General features: G+C 41.5%; 1 protein-coding gene across 1 annotated transcript; it reads right to left on the bottom strand.

Annotated features, from left to right (window-relative positions):
* Positions 1–3,644: 3,644 nt before the first annotated feature.
* On the bottom strand, positions 3,645–14,522 carry YWHAH (tyrosine 3-monooxygenase/tryptophan 5-monooxygenase activation protein eta). The gene is made up of 2 exons (XM_075515900.1): positions 14,075–14,522; positions 3,645–5,083 (listed from the first exon to the last, which is right to left on the bottom strand). Exons 1-2 carry the CDS (start codon positions 14,159–14,161, stop codon positions 4,427–4,429), a joined length of 744 nt encoding a protein of 247 aa, XP_075372015.1. The 5' UTR covers positions 14,162–14,522; the 3' UTR covers positions 3,645–4,426.
* Between the last annotated feature and the right edge of the window lie 1,143 nt (positions 14,523–15,665).

Raw genomic sequence — 15,665 nt, 5'->3', positions numbered from 1 at the left:
ATATTATATCAACATCCTCAGAGTGAGTTAACCTTTCAACAAAGTTTGCCTGTGGAAGGCACGGTAAAGATTGGTTCTGCATGAGAGCAATGCTCAGGTGGACCATTAGGCAACCACAGTAACCCTCACCACGTCAGGGTTAGCAAGCATCCTCCTACACCTGAAATAAGGCAATGTAAAGAAAGCTCCCGGGGAGCGGAAGTCACTCAATTTTAGGTCTTCCCATTGGAATTACTCCTGCTTCAAAGAATGTTGTGAACTTCAACTAAGCACTTTTGGTGAATACATCTGGTGTCTTCAAACAACAAGTTGGGTGTAGCCTAGGATTTTATTTATTTTAGAGACTGAGAGACAGAAGACACAAGTTGGGGGTCACCTAAGAGAAATACCCATTCCAAAATATCTGAATCCTACGGTCCACTGCAGAATATTGCAATAAACAACACGTCCTATTCATCTGCTTTCGTTTCCTCCAGATCATTACTACAATAAGGATTACAAAAAAGCATATAGCTATCCCAGGGCCCAGAAAACAAAAAAGCTTCTGATGTGGAAGCAAAAATATGGATCGCATTGGAGCGTTTCTTTTTCTTGCTTTATAGAACACTCTCTACTGACTCCTAGCAAAAAGCAATCACAAAAACATGCTCTCTGTGCCATTGGATCATTCACTGAGAGCCGGAGAACACGGGAGAAGTATCCGCTCTCCTATTGAAAATCTAATATACTGTTGTACTGCTAGTGGCAGAAGCAGGTGAAAGAATTTGACTTAGAAAACTTCCTGAGACTCTTTAGATGAGCGGTCATCAACTTACACAGAGCAACTGTGTCTGTCAACACTTGGTTTATGAACCCCTAACAAGGACAGAAATGCTTTTTATGCCACAGAGCACCCAGAGCAATAAGACATTTATATTTAATGAATTTCCTGAAAAAAGTGCAGAATACTTGAAGATTTAGCTAAATAATTCACCTTATCCTCAGGGAAGCATCCACTGCTACAAAGCTAACAGGCAGATCACACAAAATAAGGGTACACCTAAGTACAGTCTGTCCACAGTTTTAACGAAGCCAGAACTACTTCTGGGATCGTGACCTTGTGCACAGAGCTACTTGAATACACCCAATAATTTCACTCACCTGCCTTTAAGTTCACCACCCTCAAAAGGACTTGATCGTTGCTCAGAGATTGTAGCTTGAATAATCTCAAATCCACAGGTGGCCCAGCACAAACACATGCCACTGCTGGCAGGAAAACATAACTTCAGCTGTTCCTCATGATGAATTTAAACTCTCCTATGTTTCAGAGGGAACTAGTCTATAAACTTGAGAATCTTGTCCTGTTCACCAGATTCTACTTTGCTAGGAGCACTTGATAATAAGCTGCCTGCATTTGACAGTTCACTGACAACCTTTATGTAATTTTGGTGAGTTTTATGTCAGGACATTCAGTCAGGAAGCTCTTGCTATTCCTACTTCTTTGGGGCAGTTCCTCTGACGACCCTGGCGCAAGGTATGAAATTCTTAGAAGGCAGTTGCTACTTTCCAACCATGCCTACTTATGCTATTAGATCCTGACAGCTGGTACAAAGCCTAGATAGTTTTGAAGTATCAACCACCTTTAGACAGAGCAAGCATACCAAGTCCAGTATGCAATACCCCACTGCTAGCATTCCTAATTTTCCATCCCCTCCAGGATCATTCTGAGGGTCTCTACATTCACAAATTGTCCAAATGCCTTCAGTCAACTAGAGAATGTGTGACACAATGGCGACTCATCACGGGACAATGAAGGAACTGTAACTTTCACATAGCTTCCTAATATGCAACTATCGTCTTATCTGTCGATATTTATGGCTATAACAGATTTATCCATTGACATTTATATTGCTTGGGAGAAGGGAATCCATCCTTCCAGCAGAGTCGAGTCAGTAAGCTATTTCAAAATAGAGTTTCATACTTTATGATACCCAGCAAAGATTTACCCAGATTAATGGCAATACAGATAACCACAACAACCTGATTGGTATACTTTGTGAACTTTCCTACCAGAAATTATTAAAGCACGCAGGAACTGCACCATTGTCCAGAATCCCTTTGGTCTCCGTTTTGGATCTTATGCACCAGGTCAATAGCTAATCCTCAACTGCCTACTCCAGAGATGTCAGAGACCTGCTGACTCGCTTGCGGACTATGTAACGCTCAGTTTTGTGACAAGGATCTGCACAAGACAGTAACTAAAATGAGAAAGGACTCCTTGGCTTTTGAATTAACAAAAAGATAGTGGTACTTCTATAAACAGGAAGAAGGTAAATCTAGCGATTGCCAATAATAGTAATTATTAACCAGCCAGAGTGTTTCAAGATAAAAAGGCAGTCAGATAAAAAGCCAAGTTTTACCTTGGTCCCACAGGGGCAGGTAAGCAGATCTGAGAGGAAGGAAAGGAAGAGAAGCTATAGGAATCTAGGAGACAGGTAAAGCCCAAATGGCTAAAGACTCCTGCAAGGCTTACTCGCAAAAAGGGGGACTGGAAAACAGGGACGTGTATACTGTTTGTGGAACAGGAGCAAATGAGAAAAAGTGACTTCCAGAACAGGCCCTGGCAGACAGTAGTAATTTATATTAAGTACACACTTCTACTTTAGGAGGTCAAGCACCTCAAGATTATACAATAGCACATGAAGAATCTATATTTTCATCTTTGTCAGATATTGCATTAGTCTTTTAATTATTGCCAACTTTACTGATGTAATAAAGCTAGAATTACCTAGATGATGATAGAATATATAAATACACACAAATCTACCATTAAAAATTCTAATCCTTCAGATACTTAAAAATAACCAGTGCACTGCTTTTAAAAAATATAAGTAGTTGTTGTGGGCATTCAGACCAGTAATATTCATTGCACAAATCAAAGAAAAAATAGATTTAGATAAATGAGAACTTACATGGCTTTTGAGAGCTAGCTCAGATGCCAAGCAGCAGTCTGGATACAGCGATGTGTAACAGCTAACTTTTCCTGCTTCTGCCACATACCATTACAGAAGTATGTATGGAACCAATAAATATACATATACACTAACTGTTGGGAGGAAAAAAACCAAAACCAACAACATAAGCTTGGGGACTAGACTTAAGTTAGCTAAAACAGAGAGGCATTCTTTAAGAACAAATACTGCTTCTGTTTGAAGCAGGTAAATATGAAATAAAGTTACTGGGATTTTCATGTGTAAAGGTGATTTGGTGGTTAGCGCTTCAGAAAAAAAGTTTAGAAGTTACAGCGGACAGAAGCAAATGCAAGTCTCTACATGGTATGACAAGTAATGTTCTTTACAACTTTTCAGCTCCTGGGCAGCACTGCATTACAACTGCTCTACCAAGCATATAACTAAATATACCTTTGGAAACTCCACTTCAAGACAGGTGAGCAGTATCAGTTTAGATGGCTCTGGGGGTTTTGTGGGGGTTTTTTGTTTGGGTTTTTTTTCTTCTTTTCAGCATACTGGTTTTTTGATTTTTGGGGTTTTTTTTAGCATGTAAGGCAGCTTCTCATTAAACTTTTGATTAAATATGTTTTAACCCATTAGTGATGTGTTAGGTAACTCAATCTCTGCTCTGAACAAAAGACAGGACAGCTTACGTAGAGATAACATCCCCGAAGCAGCATTTTATTTTATTCATTTAATTCCAAAACATTTAATTTAGAAGTCTGGCATCTCAGTCATCCGTCTTAACATGGGCTAATATTGACATAGTGTTGTCAGAATACAGAGACAACTAAACAGCCAAAGAGTTTACAAAAAATAAATTCATGATTCTTCAAAACAACTGCAAAAGGTTACAAGTATCAAAACTCTTAGGTAGATGCACTGCATTAAAAGAAACTGTGCACATAAGTTAGAGGCAAAAAACCAAATTGCTACTGAAACCTCACATTTCAAACAGTTTATTGTAAACTGATGAACAGGGTTGTCATTTCACATCAGCTTAACTGTTTTCATTGACTGAAAAAAAATTTGGGGTGGCTAATTTACTTTGCATGCACAAAATGTACTGCTTAACAGAACTGTCAGCTCATTCCAAATGGAAAAAAATTTAACTGGAACCTAATCATCTTCAATCGTTTTCCATATTCTTTCCTGTATTTTCCAATCAACAGGCAAACTAAAAATGCCGCATTTACTATGCATCTTTCTGCACTGTTCAAGTGCAACTGAGATAAATAGGGCCAATAAACCAATCAATCCATCAATGCCCATGAAGACTCATCTGAAACTGCTTCTTGATAAAGTGGACAGCAGATCTGAACAGCTGTACAATACAGATATGCTTAGCACTAGATATTTAGTGTGACTGTGGCAAGGAAATATTGGTGATGATGGGGATGGTGACGTGGATGAAAGAGGGATCGGAGGAAAGCTTTTTAATTATTGCCCTCTCCTGCTTCTTCATCTTGCTGGTCACTCGTCCACAGAGTGAGGTTATCTCGAAGTAACTGCATGATGAGAGTGGAGTCCTTGTAGGAATCCTCATTTAGTGTGTCCAGCTCTGCTATGGCATCATCAAAGGCTTGTTTGGCTAAAAGGCAGGCCTGCTCAGGAGCATTCTGGATTTCATAGTAGAACACTGAGAAATTGAGTGCCAGCCCAAGCCTAATTGGGTGAGTGGGCTGCATGTGCTCTTTGCTGATTTCAAAAGCCTCTTTATAGGCAGCTTCTGAGGCTTCCACAACACTGTTCTTCTTCTCTCCAGCAGCAACTTCTGCCAAATAGCGGTAGTAATCCCCTTTCATTTTCAGATAAAAGACCTTGCTCTCATACTGGAAGTCATTGCAGTTCTTGATCAAGTATTTATCTAGGAGAGCCAAAACATCATTGCAGACTGTCTCAAGCTCCTTTTCTATCTTCTCCCTATAGGCTTTAACCTTCTCCAGCTTCTTCTCATTCCCATCTGCCATAGTCTTCTGCTCTATGCTGCTGATGACACGCCAGGAAGATCGTCTAGCTCCAACTACATTCTTGTAGGCTACAGACAGCAGGTTTCTATCCTCATTTGACAGAGGCTCATTCAGCTCAGTTACCTGAAAATACAGACAAAGATCAAATTTAAAGGGTTTGTCTTAGAGAAGAGCATGCAAACTTCCTTTGATACTTCCATCATGAAGTGCAAGATTGAAAATTCCTTCTAGATCCCCAAATTCCTTCTAGACAGGAGTCAGTTTGTAACGTTGAAAGTTTAAAACCGTTTCTGCAGTCAAGACTTAAGAGTGAAAACCCCACAGTTCTGTTGTAATAGAACAGAAGCCATTGCAAAGCACATTCACTGAATAAAAGCGAGTCAGGCTTGTGTAATGGAGAAGCATTCACAGAAGAAAAGCTCAGGTTTTTTTAGGAAGTCTTTGCTATAATTATGCAGACTACACACTTAGCGATGAATTTAAATGCACCTAGAATACCAGTTTTATGAATCTGGAACACAGCACAGACACTGGAAACTGGTACAGTTCTTGCATTTCTTTCCCCTGCTGCTTTCTTTCATTCAACAGCAGAGATGCAAGCACTGCAGTTATTATGATTAAGCTCTGCATAGTACAAATGGAATTAGTGTTTTCATAGTATCTTTCTGTCACCTAGTGAGCAATTATACAATGTAATACAAAAGCTATCCTGATTTCTGCTAACTGGTGGCTGCAGGCAAATTTCAGGGATAGGACATGAAAGAAACTGCATAGAAATAGAACAGGAAATCAAGGAAAAAAAAAAAAAGCCATGATCAACTCCAAGTTCCTATTACAAAAAGCTGAGAAAGGACAATACTTCTAATACTGTATTTAGGCCTATTTCACTTGCTGTGTTAATTCAGGAAATAAAACCTATCAGACTTAAGAGTCACTTTAAGGTGTTCTACTTTTGCAAATTTACAAACATGAAATTAAACTCACAGGAATTAGTGTGAAAAATGTAACTCCATTACTTTAAGCATACTGCATTAACTTATTAAAAGAAGTCACTAGAATTCTAAGGCTATGTACTTTGGTGTGAAAGTAAACTTGTCCTCGCTCAGACACTGCTAAAATCATTAACTGTTTCTCTAAAAACGTGCATATTTACACTGCTTGACAGTCATCAGAACGTTTGCAACCAAATACTTACATACTACAAATAATTAAGTCACAAATATTTTCACTATTCTGAGACTGCTGGTATAGCTGGGGAACCATCCAATAAATGTGCATCTTTCCAAGTCTAAAAAATAATTTATATGAATTATAACTGTTACAATAAAAGATAGCTTACTTTCAAATTTAGGTTTTGTTCTCAAAATATTCTAAGGCAATTAGTTTTATCTCCAAAATGCCTTTTCCCCACAGCTCAGGAACCCAAACTCCCAAAACACACTGCTCTGCCTGGCCTAATACAATTAGAGACAATCTACAGAGGGTGAAATGCACAGGAATCAACTCTAATGACATCTTCATAATCTTCTTCACAGCTTCCACTCAACATCCTCCTAACAATCCCTCCCTCAACAATCTGTGCTACGACCCATCTATCTCATCTTCTCTAGTAAAGATATTAACTCCCTCAAGACGTAAAGGCTCAGCTAAGAGCTTTTTGTTCCCTACAGTCTATTCGGACAGCATTTGCTTTTACAAAAATAAAATAAAGAAACCCACCAAAGAAGATTAATAATCACTTGGTCATTCCTGCACTGCTGGAGGACTTTGCTTGAAAGTTCACTGCAAGTTCTCAAACACAGTGGTTGATTTAAAGGAGTCAGTAATGTTTTGCTAAAACTTAAACGTCATTTAACCACACAAATAAATCCTTTCCCCCCCACTTGTCTTCATTATCTTTACAGTATTAAAAAAGAAAAATAGAAAAAAAAAATCTTGATCTGTTAATATACTACTGAGCTATATTACCCACAAAAATAAAAACTGAGTATGGAAAAGTATACAAGACAAAAATAATTGAGGATGAGACTTAGTGGGACACGACAATAGTAACAGAAATACCACCTCCTGGCTTTGCAGTCCAGGCTCCATACAAAAGAAATTAAAGCTACAAGACGACTGCAACCACAGCTATCCTAATTCTTCACCTGATACATCATCATCTCCATTTTTTGCCTCATCCTCCACTTGCCGCCTCTGTTCTTTACCCTCAACTAACTGCTACCTTCACCTTCATCCCTTTCCCCCTGCCTCAAACTAAATATCCTCCTAAATGCTGGTATTTAAGTATTCAATAACAAAAAAAAGATATGCAGTCATCCTAAACTTTGTTATAATTATTTCTTCTACCTCCTTAGGGTGGTTTCTTAAACTTTCTAATAGGAACTTTTAGAGACAGATGTCTTCTGTGTACTCAAAACACCAAAATGACATTTTACAGTACATAATAAATGTCCTGGGAACCATCAAAAAATTTGAGTACTAAACCCTAAATTTTTACTATGCTGTATAGCTGGTGTATTTACTTAAGGTGAGAGAAATTAATCTGGTTTTAAATTTCATCCATTTTGTCACAAGAGACAAAATACAATCTTACAGCAATACCAAAGCCTTGAAAGAGTATTCCAAGTTTTTTTCCCAGTCTATTGTCTCTCTTCTGGTGTTACTAATTTTTAATTGCAGAAAATGCATCACAACACCCACCCCGAAAAAGTTGATTTATAAAGCCCACTTGCACAGGAGCCACTGCAATTGCAGATAACCTACACCTGAAAAGCCTTCTGACCTTCCCTAATCACAACCAAAATTCAGTGCAAGTGTTGATAAACAGCATATTTGCAGAAATTTCTGAAGATCACATTAATAGAGGGAGGATCTTGTAAAGTCTAGCATGAACTCTGGTAATCTTGGCTGGTCTTTACTCAACATTAAGTATTAAAAGTAGGTCTACAGTACAATTTTTAAAATGCAGTGTAACTTGTGGAAGCATCTTCATACTATATTTAGACTAGCCAGTTAAGGTTTAGCTGTTGCATCAGCTTGGGCTGAGTAAATTTGCTGAAACTCCCAATAAGCACCAGAGTAATAAAACTTATCCTGACACAGAAAGATTGAGAAATAGCAGGGAATACTAAAGATACGTTCATGTAAAGCACAACAGAAAAAGCCCAGGAAAAAAGCCATCTCTCAGGACTAACTGCTGTTAGTCCATAGAACAGTTGTTCATATGTGGGAAAAGAATGTTAACTCCTTATCAAAACATGAAAGTATCTGAGAGATAAGACTAAGAGACTTTTAATTAAGAGATGATTCTAGCTCATCACTAGGCTGCTGTATAATTTAATTCCCAAGACTGACTTAAACTCACCTTGAAACCATTCCTTAAAGTAAAAAGGAAAAACTAACAGAGAAGCTAATTCAACATGCTTAGGAGATGCTTACTAGCTTCAAGATGTATCAATAGTTACTGACATATTTTAGAGAATCAGCAACTACCATCAGCTCAAGTCCATCTCAAAACTACTAGGTTTTTGGTAATGAGTACAGCCTTTTTAGGCTACATAAAAATAGAAATAAAAATCTGCTCTCCCAACTATGACTTTCAAAAATGTTTTCTAAACAACTAGTGACAAATAATAATAATAATAAAAAAAAATCACTGAACTGTAAAACTCTGGAGAAGAGAGTAGAAATAATGTTTGTCAACTAGTCACCCCTTTGTCAAAGGTACTGCCTTTCCAAATGCAAGCCTTAACAGTCAGATGGCAAAGCATTACTATTCCACAATAAAGCTATACAAAGCTAGCATAAAGTACAAGAAGTCATTTGTGAGCAGCTGCCATAACAAATACAACATATCATAGCCAGAAGACCACATACAGCACTGCCACAAGCCTCGAACCACAAAGCAAAATTACTTCTTCAAATAAGGTACAGTTAAAATACCAATGCCATGCCATTCCTAGGCATAATTTATACCCCTGGCAGATTCTGTTAACTTAACCTAGAAACTGATAACCACTTTCAAAGAAGGCAGCATCTGATGTGGAGCGCAGGAGCAGGAACTCAGCCTAACAAACCAGCAGTTTCACACTAGTTGTTCTTCTGTGGCCAAAGTTTCCAATGCTTGGAGCAAAGCTCATTCCTTCCTAGCATCACCTTTCAAGACGCTTCAGGTTGTCAGTGTCATTTCCCTCCCCCTATTTATTTCGTTAGTCCTGAACTATTTCCTTCTCATTTTGAAGCTGGTGATTTCCGAGAAGGAAACAGCAAATTATCCCCTATCCTAGCTAAAAAATGCTGATCCTCTATGTAGATGTATCTAAAAATCACATCTACCTCCCTGGTGTAACAGCTATATTACAAGAAACTAGACTCAAAGGAAAGCATGTGACCTTTGTGGAGCTATCTACTGTTTTATCTATTTCAGATACATGAGCAAAGTAGATAAAACCAGACATGTTTCTCTTCACGTGTGGGGATAATATAGAGAAAAAAAAAAGTTGAAATGCTGAAGGAAATTTATTTCTTCCTATCTTCCATTCTACCTATAGCCTTTCCTTAATAGAAAAGATCTTGGACTGCAACAATTTAGTTTTACATTTTAGACATAGAGACACTTCCTTGTAATGGCTGTTAGGAGATACAGAAGCACTTAAAAGATGAAAAGCCATTTGTAGTATGACTTCAAAGTAGTATTTACTTACTCAGGTGTTACTCTGTACTTTCCTTATGCAAACACACCTCTCTCACACACCTAAGTTCGGGGTCTTTTTCAGTCCTGAGCCAGATGATGCAATCGAACACACAGGCTATGATCTGCTAGCAGTTTTTGTTCAGACTGACAGTCTGCTTTTCATAACAAGAACACAATCTAAATAATTTTATTTCTACAATACTTACATGTATCTCCTCCTCTGCTTTATGCCCACAAAGTTCTTTCACAGGTTGCTGGGAAATAAATGGGAGTATATAAAAGGAATCCTGGAATTCCTAACTACACACGCTGATGAGTGTGGCAGCACTGTTATCAGCTCAGAAATTACTTACCTGTGTGTGATCCCACACAGGCCATACCAAGCTGAGTTACTTTCACGTGAAAAGCACACCAAAGTGAAGGTTCCACAACTGACAGCAGATCTATGATGCACTGTCAGATTACCTAGTAGAGTTTGACCCAGGTCAATTGAATGGGATCATACTTCTGTTTTGTTAGCTAGAGCATGTAAGTCAGAGTTAGAGCCAGTTCTTAGCAAGCCGCTGCAAAAATGACTGTACCTGAGCCAGTATAAAGTCAGGTTTAATCATTAAAACTCTCCTGATACAAAGTTATACAGTCCATAATTTTTGAACAAATAGAAACCAGACTAATGAATTTAAACCAGATCAGTTTCTTGCATCACGTGTCTTCAGTATTTTATATCAAGCATTGGAAGTTCTATAGCTACATTTACTGTATAAAACCACAGTAAGGAAGTCATTGCACAGCAGGGGAGGATATTGTTTACAGTAAATGCATCTCATTCCCCCCTCCTACACACACACACTTCATTAACCTACAACCAGACACTGATGTGAAGAACTCAGTGATACAATACTAAAAATATGGAACATCCCAAACTTTTAAGTCCATTTATGTACATAGACAAAGCCTACAAATTAAACTAGAACCTCAAGCTATTTTGTTTAAACTGTAGATCATACCAAGACTTAAATTTATTTCACCCTGAGTAGTAGTATTTCACATGTGACTAAAAATTATACATCTCGCATAACTCGGATTCATCTTACCAATTCTAACTCTCTACCTGCTATGTATCTATACGGCAAAAGCAACATAAATTAATAGAGCTCCTGAGCACTACATATTAGGACTAATGCCATCTGAAATACGAAGGGTTTATACAGCTAAAATTCTCAATACTCTAGCATATTGAGTTCCATCAAGTGAGAACCTTTAACACTTACACTAAAAGCAAATTTTTCCCTAGTGTGTTGAAAAGTAATTTTTTTACCTACCGTGTAGGGTTATTTCAAATAGTTGGAATCCTGGAGCAGCATTTAATGCAATGAGAATGCCACACCCCTTGGAAGAATGCCATTTAGTAGAGGCACATGTACATACGATTGGATTTTCTACTAAAATAATTTTAGCTGAAAAAAAGTAAACTAAACTCATTAATTTACAACAGTAAACTAAGCAAATGTTTCATTTTCCTCTCCTGTCTACACATTATAAGCCAAAATACTAGAATTCTTCCAAGAAAAGAAGTTTAACAGCAATAAAAAATGTTATTATTGAGCAGTAGTTTCCTTATTTAAGCTACAACTGCTACTTCATCTGGCTTTTCTTTAAAAGAAGGAACTGGTAGGACTGAAAAATAAGTGTTTCTCCCACTTTATACCGAGAGCTGAAATGGCAGTCTTGTCATACTTTTTCTTCCTTCAGTGGCAGTCTCAAAAATAATGCAAATATGCTTTTGCTAAAATAGGCTTCGTTACTTTACGTTTTAGGAGTAACTATCAGGCTGTTGGCTACAGTGTGTATTGTAAAAGTGCGGCGATAAATATCCAGAACTGAAATTTACCATCCAGATTTCTATTTACACTGGAAGCACACTATTTTCATATAGCACCTTTAAAAACCATCAGATAAGTTATATTCAGAGATTAAAAAAAAAATTTTAAAAGAAACTTTTCAAATCAAGATATCCTGCACTGAGAATAGATACCCGAGCTAGGACACTGATTTCCTGTTGAAGGAAGTCTAACGTCTCTGAAGTGCAAGAAGATTATTTGAGTATTATTCTATATGGATAAAAAGTTCTCTTAATAGCTGTTATTTACAATCACTGAAATTGAAGGAAATATTAGCTGTGTGAGAACAGACAGCCCACATACCAACATTTCATAAGAGCTTATGTTCAGACCTACAAAATCAACTTCAACACTGAAGAGCATTCTGGAAATTACCATGCGAGAGTGAACACCTGTGAAAGCCAAGTAACCAAGAGATGCTACATTATAGGCATGCAACAGTGTATGAACAGCTTAAAAAAAGGAAACTGTTGCCGCCTTTTAAATTCAGCTTTAATTTTTATATTTTTACAGTATCTATAATTTAATATTTCATAAATGCTCAAAACTCAGCTCACTTGCAAAGTGTTCGCAATCTCACCATTACAGAAGCTCATCATTATACGACTTATTTGAGAGCAGAAGTAGCATTACAGAGGAGAATACCATGACTCAAGATGAATGAAAACTGAATAATTAGGACAGTTCAAAAAGACAACTGGACATACACATTAGTTATATGTACTTTATTTACATATTTCCTGAAGCATAGGAACTGTATTCTGTTTGTTTCACCTATGTTCAGAGAGCCATACATACACTATAGTTCAGCAATATTTGGAAAAATAAAAAGCTATCTACTAACTACAGCTAGAAATACAGTATTCTAGAGCAGCAGTGGATTTTAGTGGTTTCTCCATCTTTTAGACTTAGCAATTAAGAGATTCAAGAGATAAACTGAGCTGTTACTACTACATTATATGTACCAAGAATTCTAGCAATACCATTAAAATACAGCTTATTTTAATGTCTAGTGCCTCTGATAGTGAGATACTCAGAAGTATCGCTGCTTTAGAACTGGACTGATTGTAGTATTTATTATGACACAACGGCAAAAGTGAACAAGAGCAGCAAAATAAGTGCCTTTTTACTGCCCTCATTTAAGGGAGGTGACATACATCACAGCCCCCGAACCAGACTAAATGGATTGATTCTTGCAACAAAAATGTGAACTCCATTTGAAGCTGCTCTTTCAAACCAAAATCATCTCGTGTCTTTAAACAGCAGTACTCTCAAGGGAAACTTGATTCCTCTTGGGGTCTTTTGGTGTTCACAAAGGACAGATCAGCAAGAACAAACCAACTGTAATCAGATACAGCAAAGACACTGCTAAGCATTTACTGGCATTAACATTACCCTTAAAATTCAGATTATACGAATACCTTGTTTTTAAAAAAGGGACTAGACATAGTAAGTTTGATCATTCTGCAATTTTATTAGGTATCAGTACAGACAGGTCAGTACAAGTAATTTTCATTGCTTGGTTCTGAAGGGAGCTGAGTTGCAACTGTAACTTAGTGTTTAAACACATGTCAGTATTCAACTGGGTAAGGAATGCACTGAGAATTTGTTACCCTACAAAGAAGAGGCAAAAAGGCAACGTTAAAGCTTGGGACACGCTCTCTGTGCACTGGGTAGCTTTTATACCCGGATGCAACTACTATACTTCAGTCAGAGTGCTCACGTTTGTGGGTGAGGCCTCTATTCGTGCCTTTTGTCGCGAGGCAAAAGAAACGTCTAGAAAAGGAAGGGGCTCCTCTTACCGTGCGCGGTTTCCCCAGACACCCCCCCGCCCAGCGGCCATCCCACCCGACCAGCACCCCCAACCGCTCGCGTGTCCCAGACTCCCCGAGAAGGGGAGACGCACCCCAAGGTCAAACCCGTCATCCCCACCGCTAGCCCCCAGAAGCCGGGAGGGGCGGTGCGCCAGGATGGACCCCATCTTGGGCAGGGGTCAGAGAAAGAATCCACTGCCTTCCCGCCGCGGCGAGGAGAGAGGCGGGCAGTATTCAAACTGCTGCACTGCGCGCCGGATTGGCGGGGATGGGGGAGAGAGGCGAGAGGAGGGCGTGGGGACAGCCACACCCCCAGGGCAGGGACAGCCAGGGGAGCGGGAGCGCTGCAAGGGAGTCGTTACGAGGGAATGAAGTGAGGGAGAAAGAAAATAAATTCAAAAGAAAAGGGGGATCTCGGTCCAGTTTGGACCGGCTACTGCTTGTCTCATCTCTCCCGGAGGCAGGTAGTAACGGGCACCGCCCCACACGGCGGCGAGGTGTCCCAGCGGGATGGTCTGGCTCTTGATCCCGCCCTCCTTTCTTCACCGCGACGGGTGGGACCTGGCGGCTCGCATCCTCCCCGGGACCCAACTCCGCCTCGGACCAGCCCGGACTTCCTTTCCCTCCCTCCCCCGCCACTACCCACCCTACACACTCCTCCCCGGGTATGACCCACAGCCGCCACGCTACCAGCCCCACTCACCGACTTCATGGCCGAGGCCATGTCGTCGTATCTCTCCGCCTGCTCGGCCAGGCGGGCTCGCTGCAGCAGCTGCTCTCGGTCCCCCATAGCCGCTTCCGTGGTGGCTGCTGGGTTGGGCACTCTGCGCCCCTCAGAGAGAGAGGAAAGGCGGGGCGGGGACCTGCGCCTCGAAACGCGCGGGTGGTGCGAGCAGGGAACCTGAACGGAGCCGCCGCCACCTCACGCTCGCTCACCCGCTCGCGCTCTCCGCGACCGTTGGGCTCGCCTCACCCGCCGCTCACCCGCCGGCCGCGCTTGCCCGGCGACGGTTGGCGCCTCGCGCTCACGGACCGCGGCAAGGCGGGCAGCCGCGCGCTCGCTGCGTCCCCTCCGCGGCGTGTGCAGCTCGCGCCTCTCCGCCCGGCTCGGAGCCTCGCGCTGCTGCCGCCGCCTGCGCCTGCGCGCTAGGAAGGCAACGAGGGGGCGGAGTTGAGGAGACTGCAGGGGAGGGGAGGGGGCGCTGCTCCCCCGCGTTCTATTTCTAGGTGACGTCACTTGCTATAAATAGCTATCCCGGGGCGCCGGCTCGGGGGAGGCGCATGCGCTCTGCGAGTGCTGCATTTTACTGCTGCAAAGGTGGAGGTGGGCGGTGGGCGCGGGCGTTGCGGAGCCAGGCCGGGCCGGGGCTGCTCGCCCGCCCGCCCGCGCCCCGCGGTACGGACAGCGCCGGACGTGAAACGCCTCGGGACGGGCTCTGCGGCCGTCCGCCGCCTCGCCTGCCCTGCCTGCGCTCGCCGACACGGCGCAAAGCTGCCGCCGCGGACCCCGGGGCGCGCCTCGCCCAGGGAAACCGGCGGAGCACGGCTGCCGCTCGGGTTGCGCTCGGTGTGGAACGGCGCGCCGCCTGCGCGTGTCCGACCCTGCCTCTGCGCCATTACTGCTTTGTGCTGCCGCAGCCGTCCAGCGCGAGCTTCGGCCTGCGGTCTGCACACAGCTGTAATAAACGTATCTCCCTGCTCTGAAACACTCCTAGCTGTGGGGGTGGCAGGCACGGGCCAACTCTGCTACCTTGCCTAAGAGATGCAACTAAATTCAATTTTACTACGTATTTTAAGTCGTAATAGTCGAGCTCTTCTTCCATAAATTGACATAAAAATCATCTCAAAGGAGAAGTGTGTCACAAATGACACAGCTGCTGCTGGTGTCTGCAGGAACGCTAGCATCCACGTTACTCGGCTCTTACAAGAAATCACAGATTAACTTTTTCTATTCAACCCACAGCCAGCATTTAAACATCACTGCACCACCATACACACGGGGAGCTGCCGTAGCTCTGGGTGAAAGCTTTGCTCACCAGCAGACAGTTCCGCATCGGAGCCACTGACCACAGCACAGACACCAATTTAAGCTCAGCCGCTCTCGCCCCCGAAGAAGAGGTCAGCACACACTGGAGGCAGGGGACTGAGGCAAGTCTCACACATGACACTACTCTCCCGTTATCCTCAGTACTCTTGCACTGCTGCAATTGAGTAAATCCAGTCCACTGTGTCAGCCAAGTAACTCTAACATTGCCGGATTCTGTGTGTTAAGTCCTAATGTCATTTAAAATAAA

The sequence above is a fragment of the Mycteria americana genome, chromosome 13 (assembly GCF_035582795.1).
Source record: "Mycteria americana isolate JAX WOST 10 ecotype Jacksonville Zoo and Gardens chromosome 13, USCA_MyAme_1.0, whole genome shotgun sequence".
In the NCBI taxonomy this organism is placed as follows: Eukaryota; Metazoa; Chordata; class Aves; order Ciconiiformes; family Ciconiidae; genus Mycteria; species Mycteria americana.
This window is presented reverse-complemented; position numbering and strand designations above follow the sequence as displayed.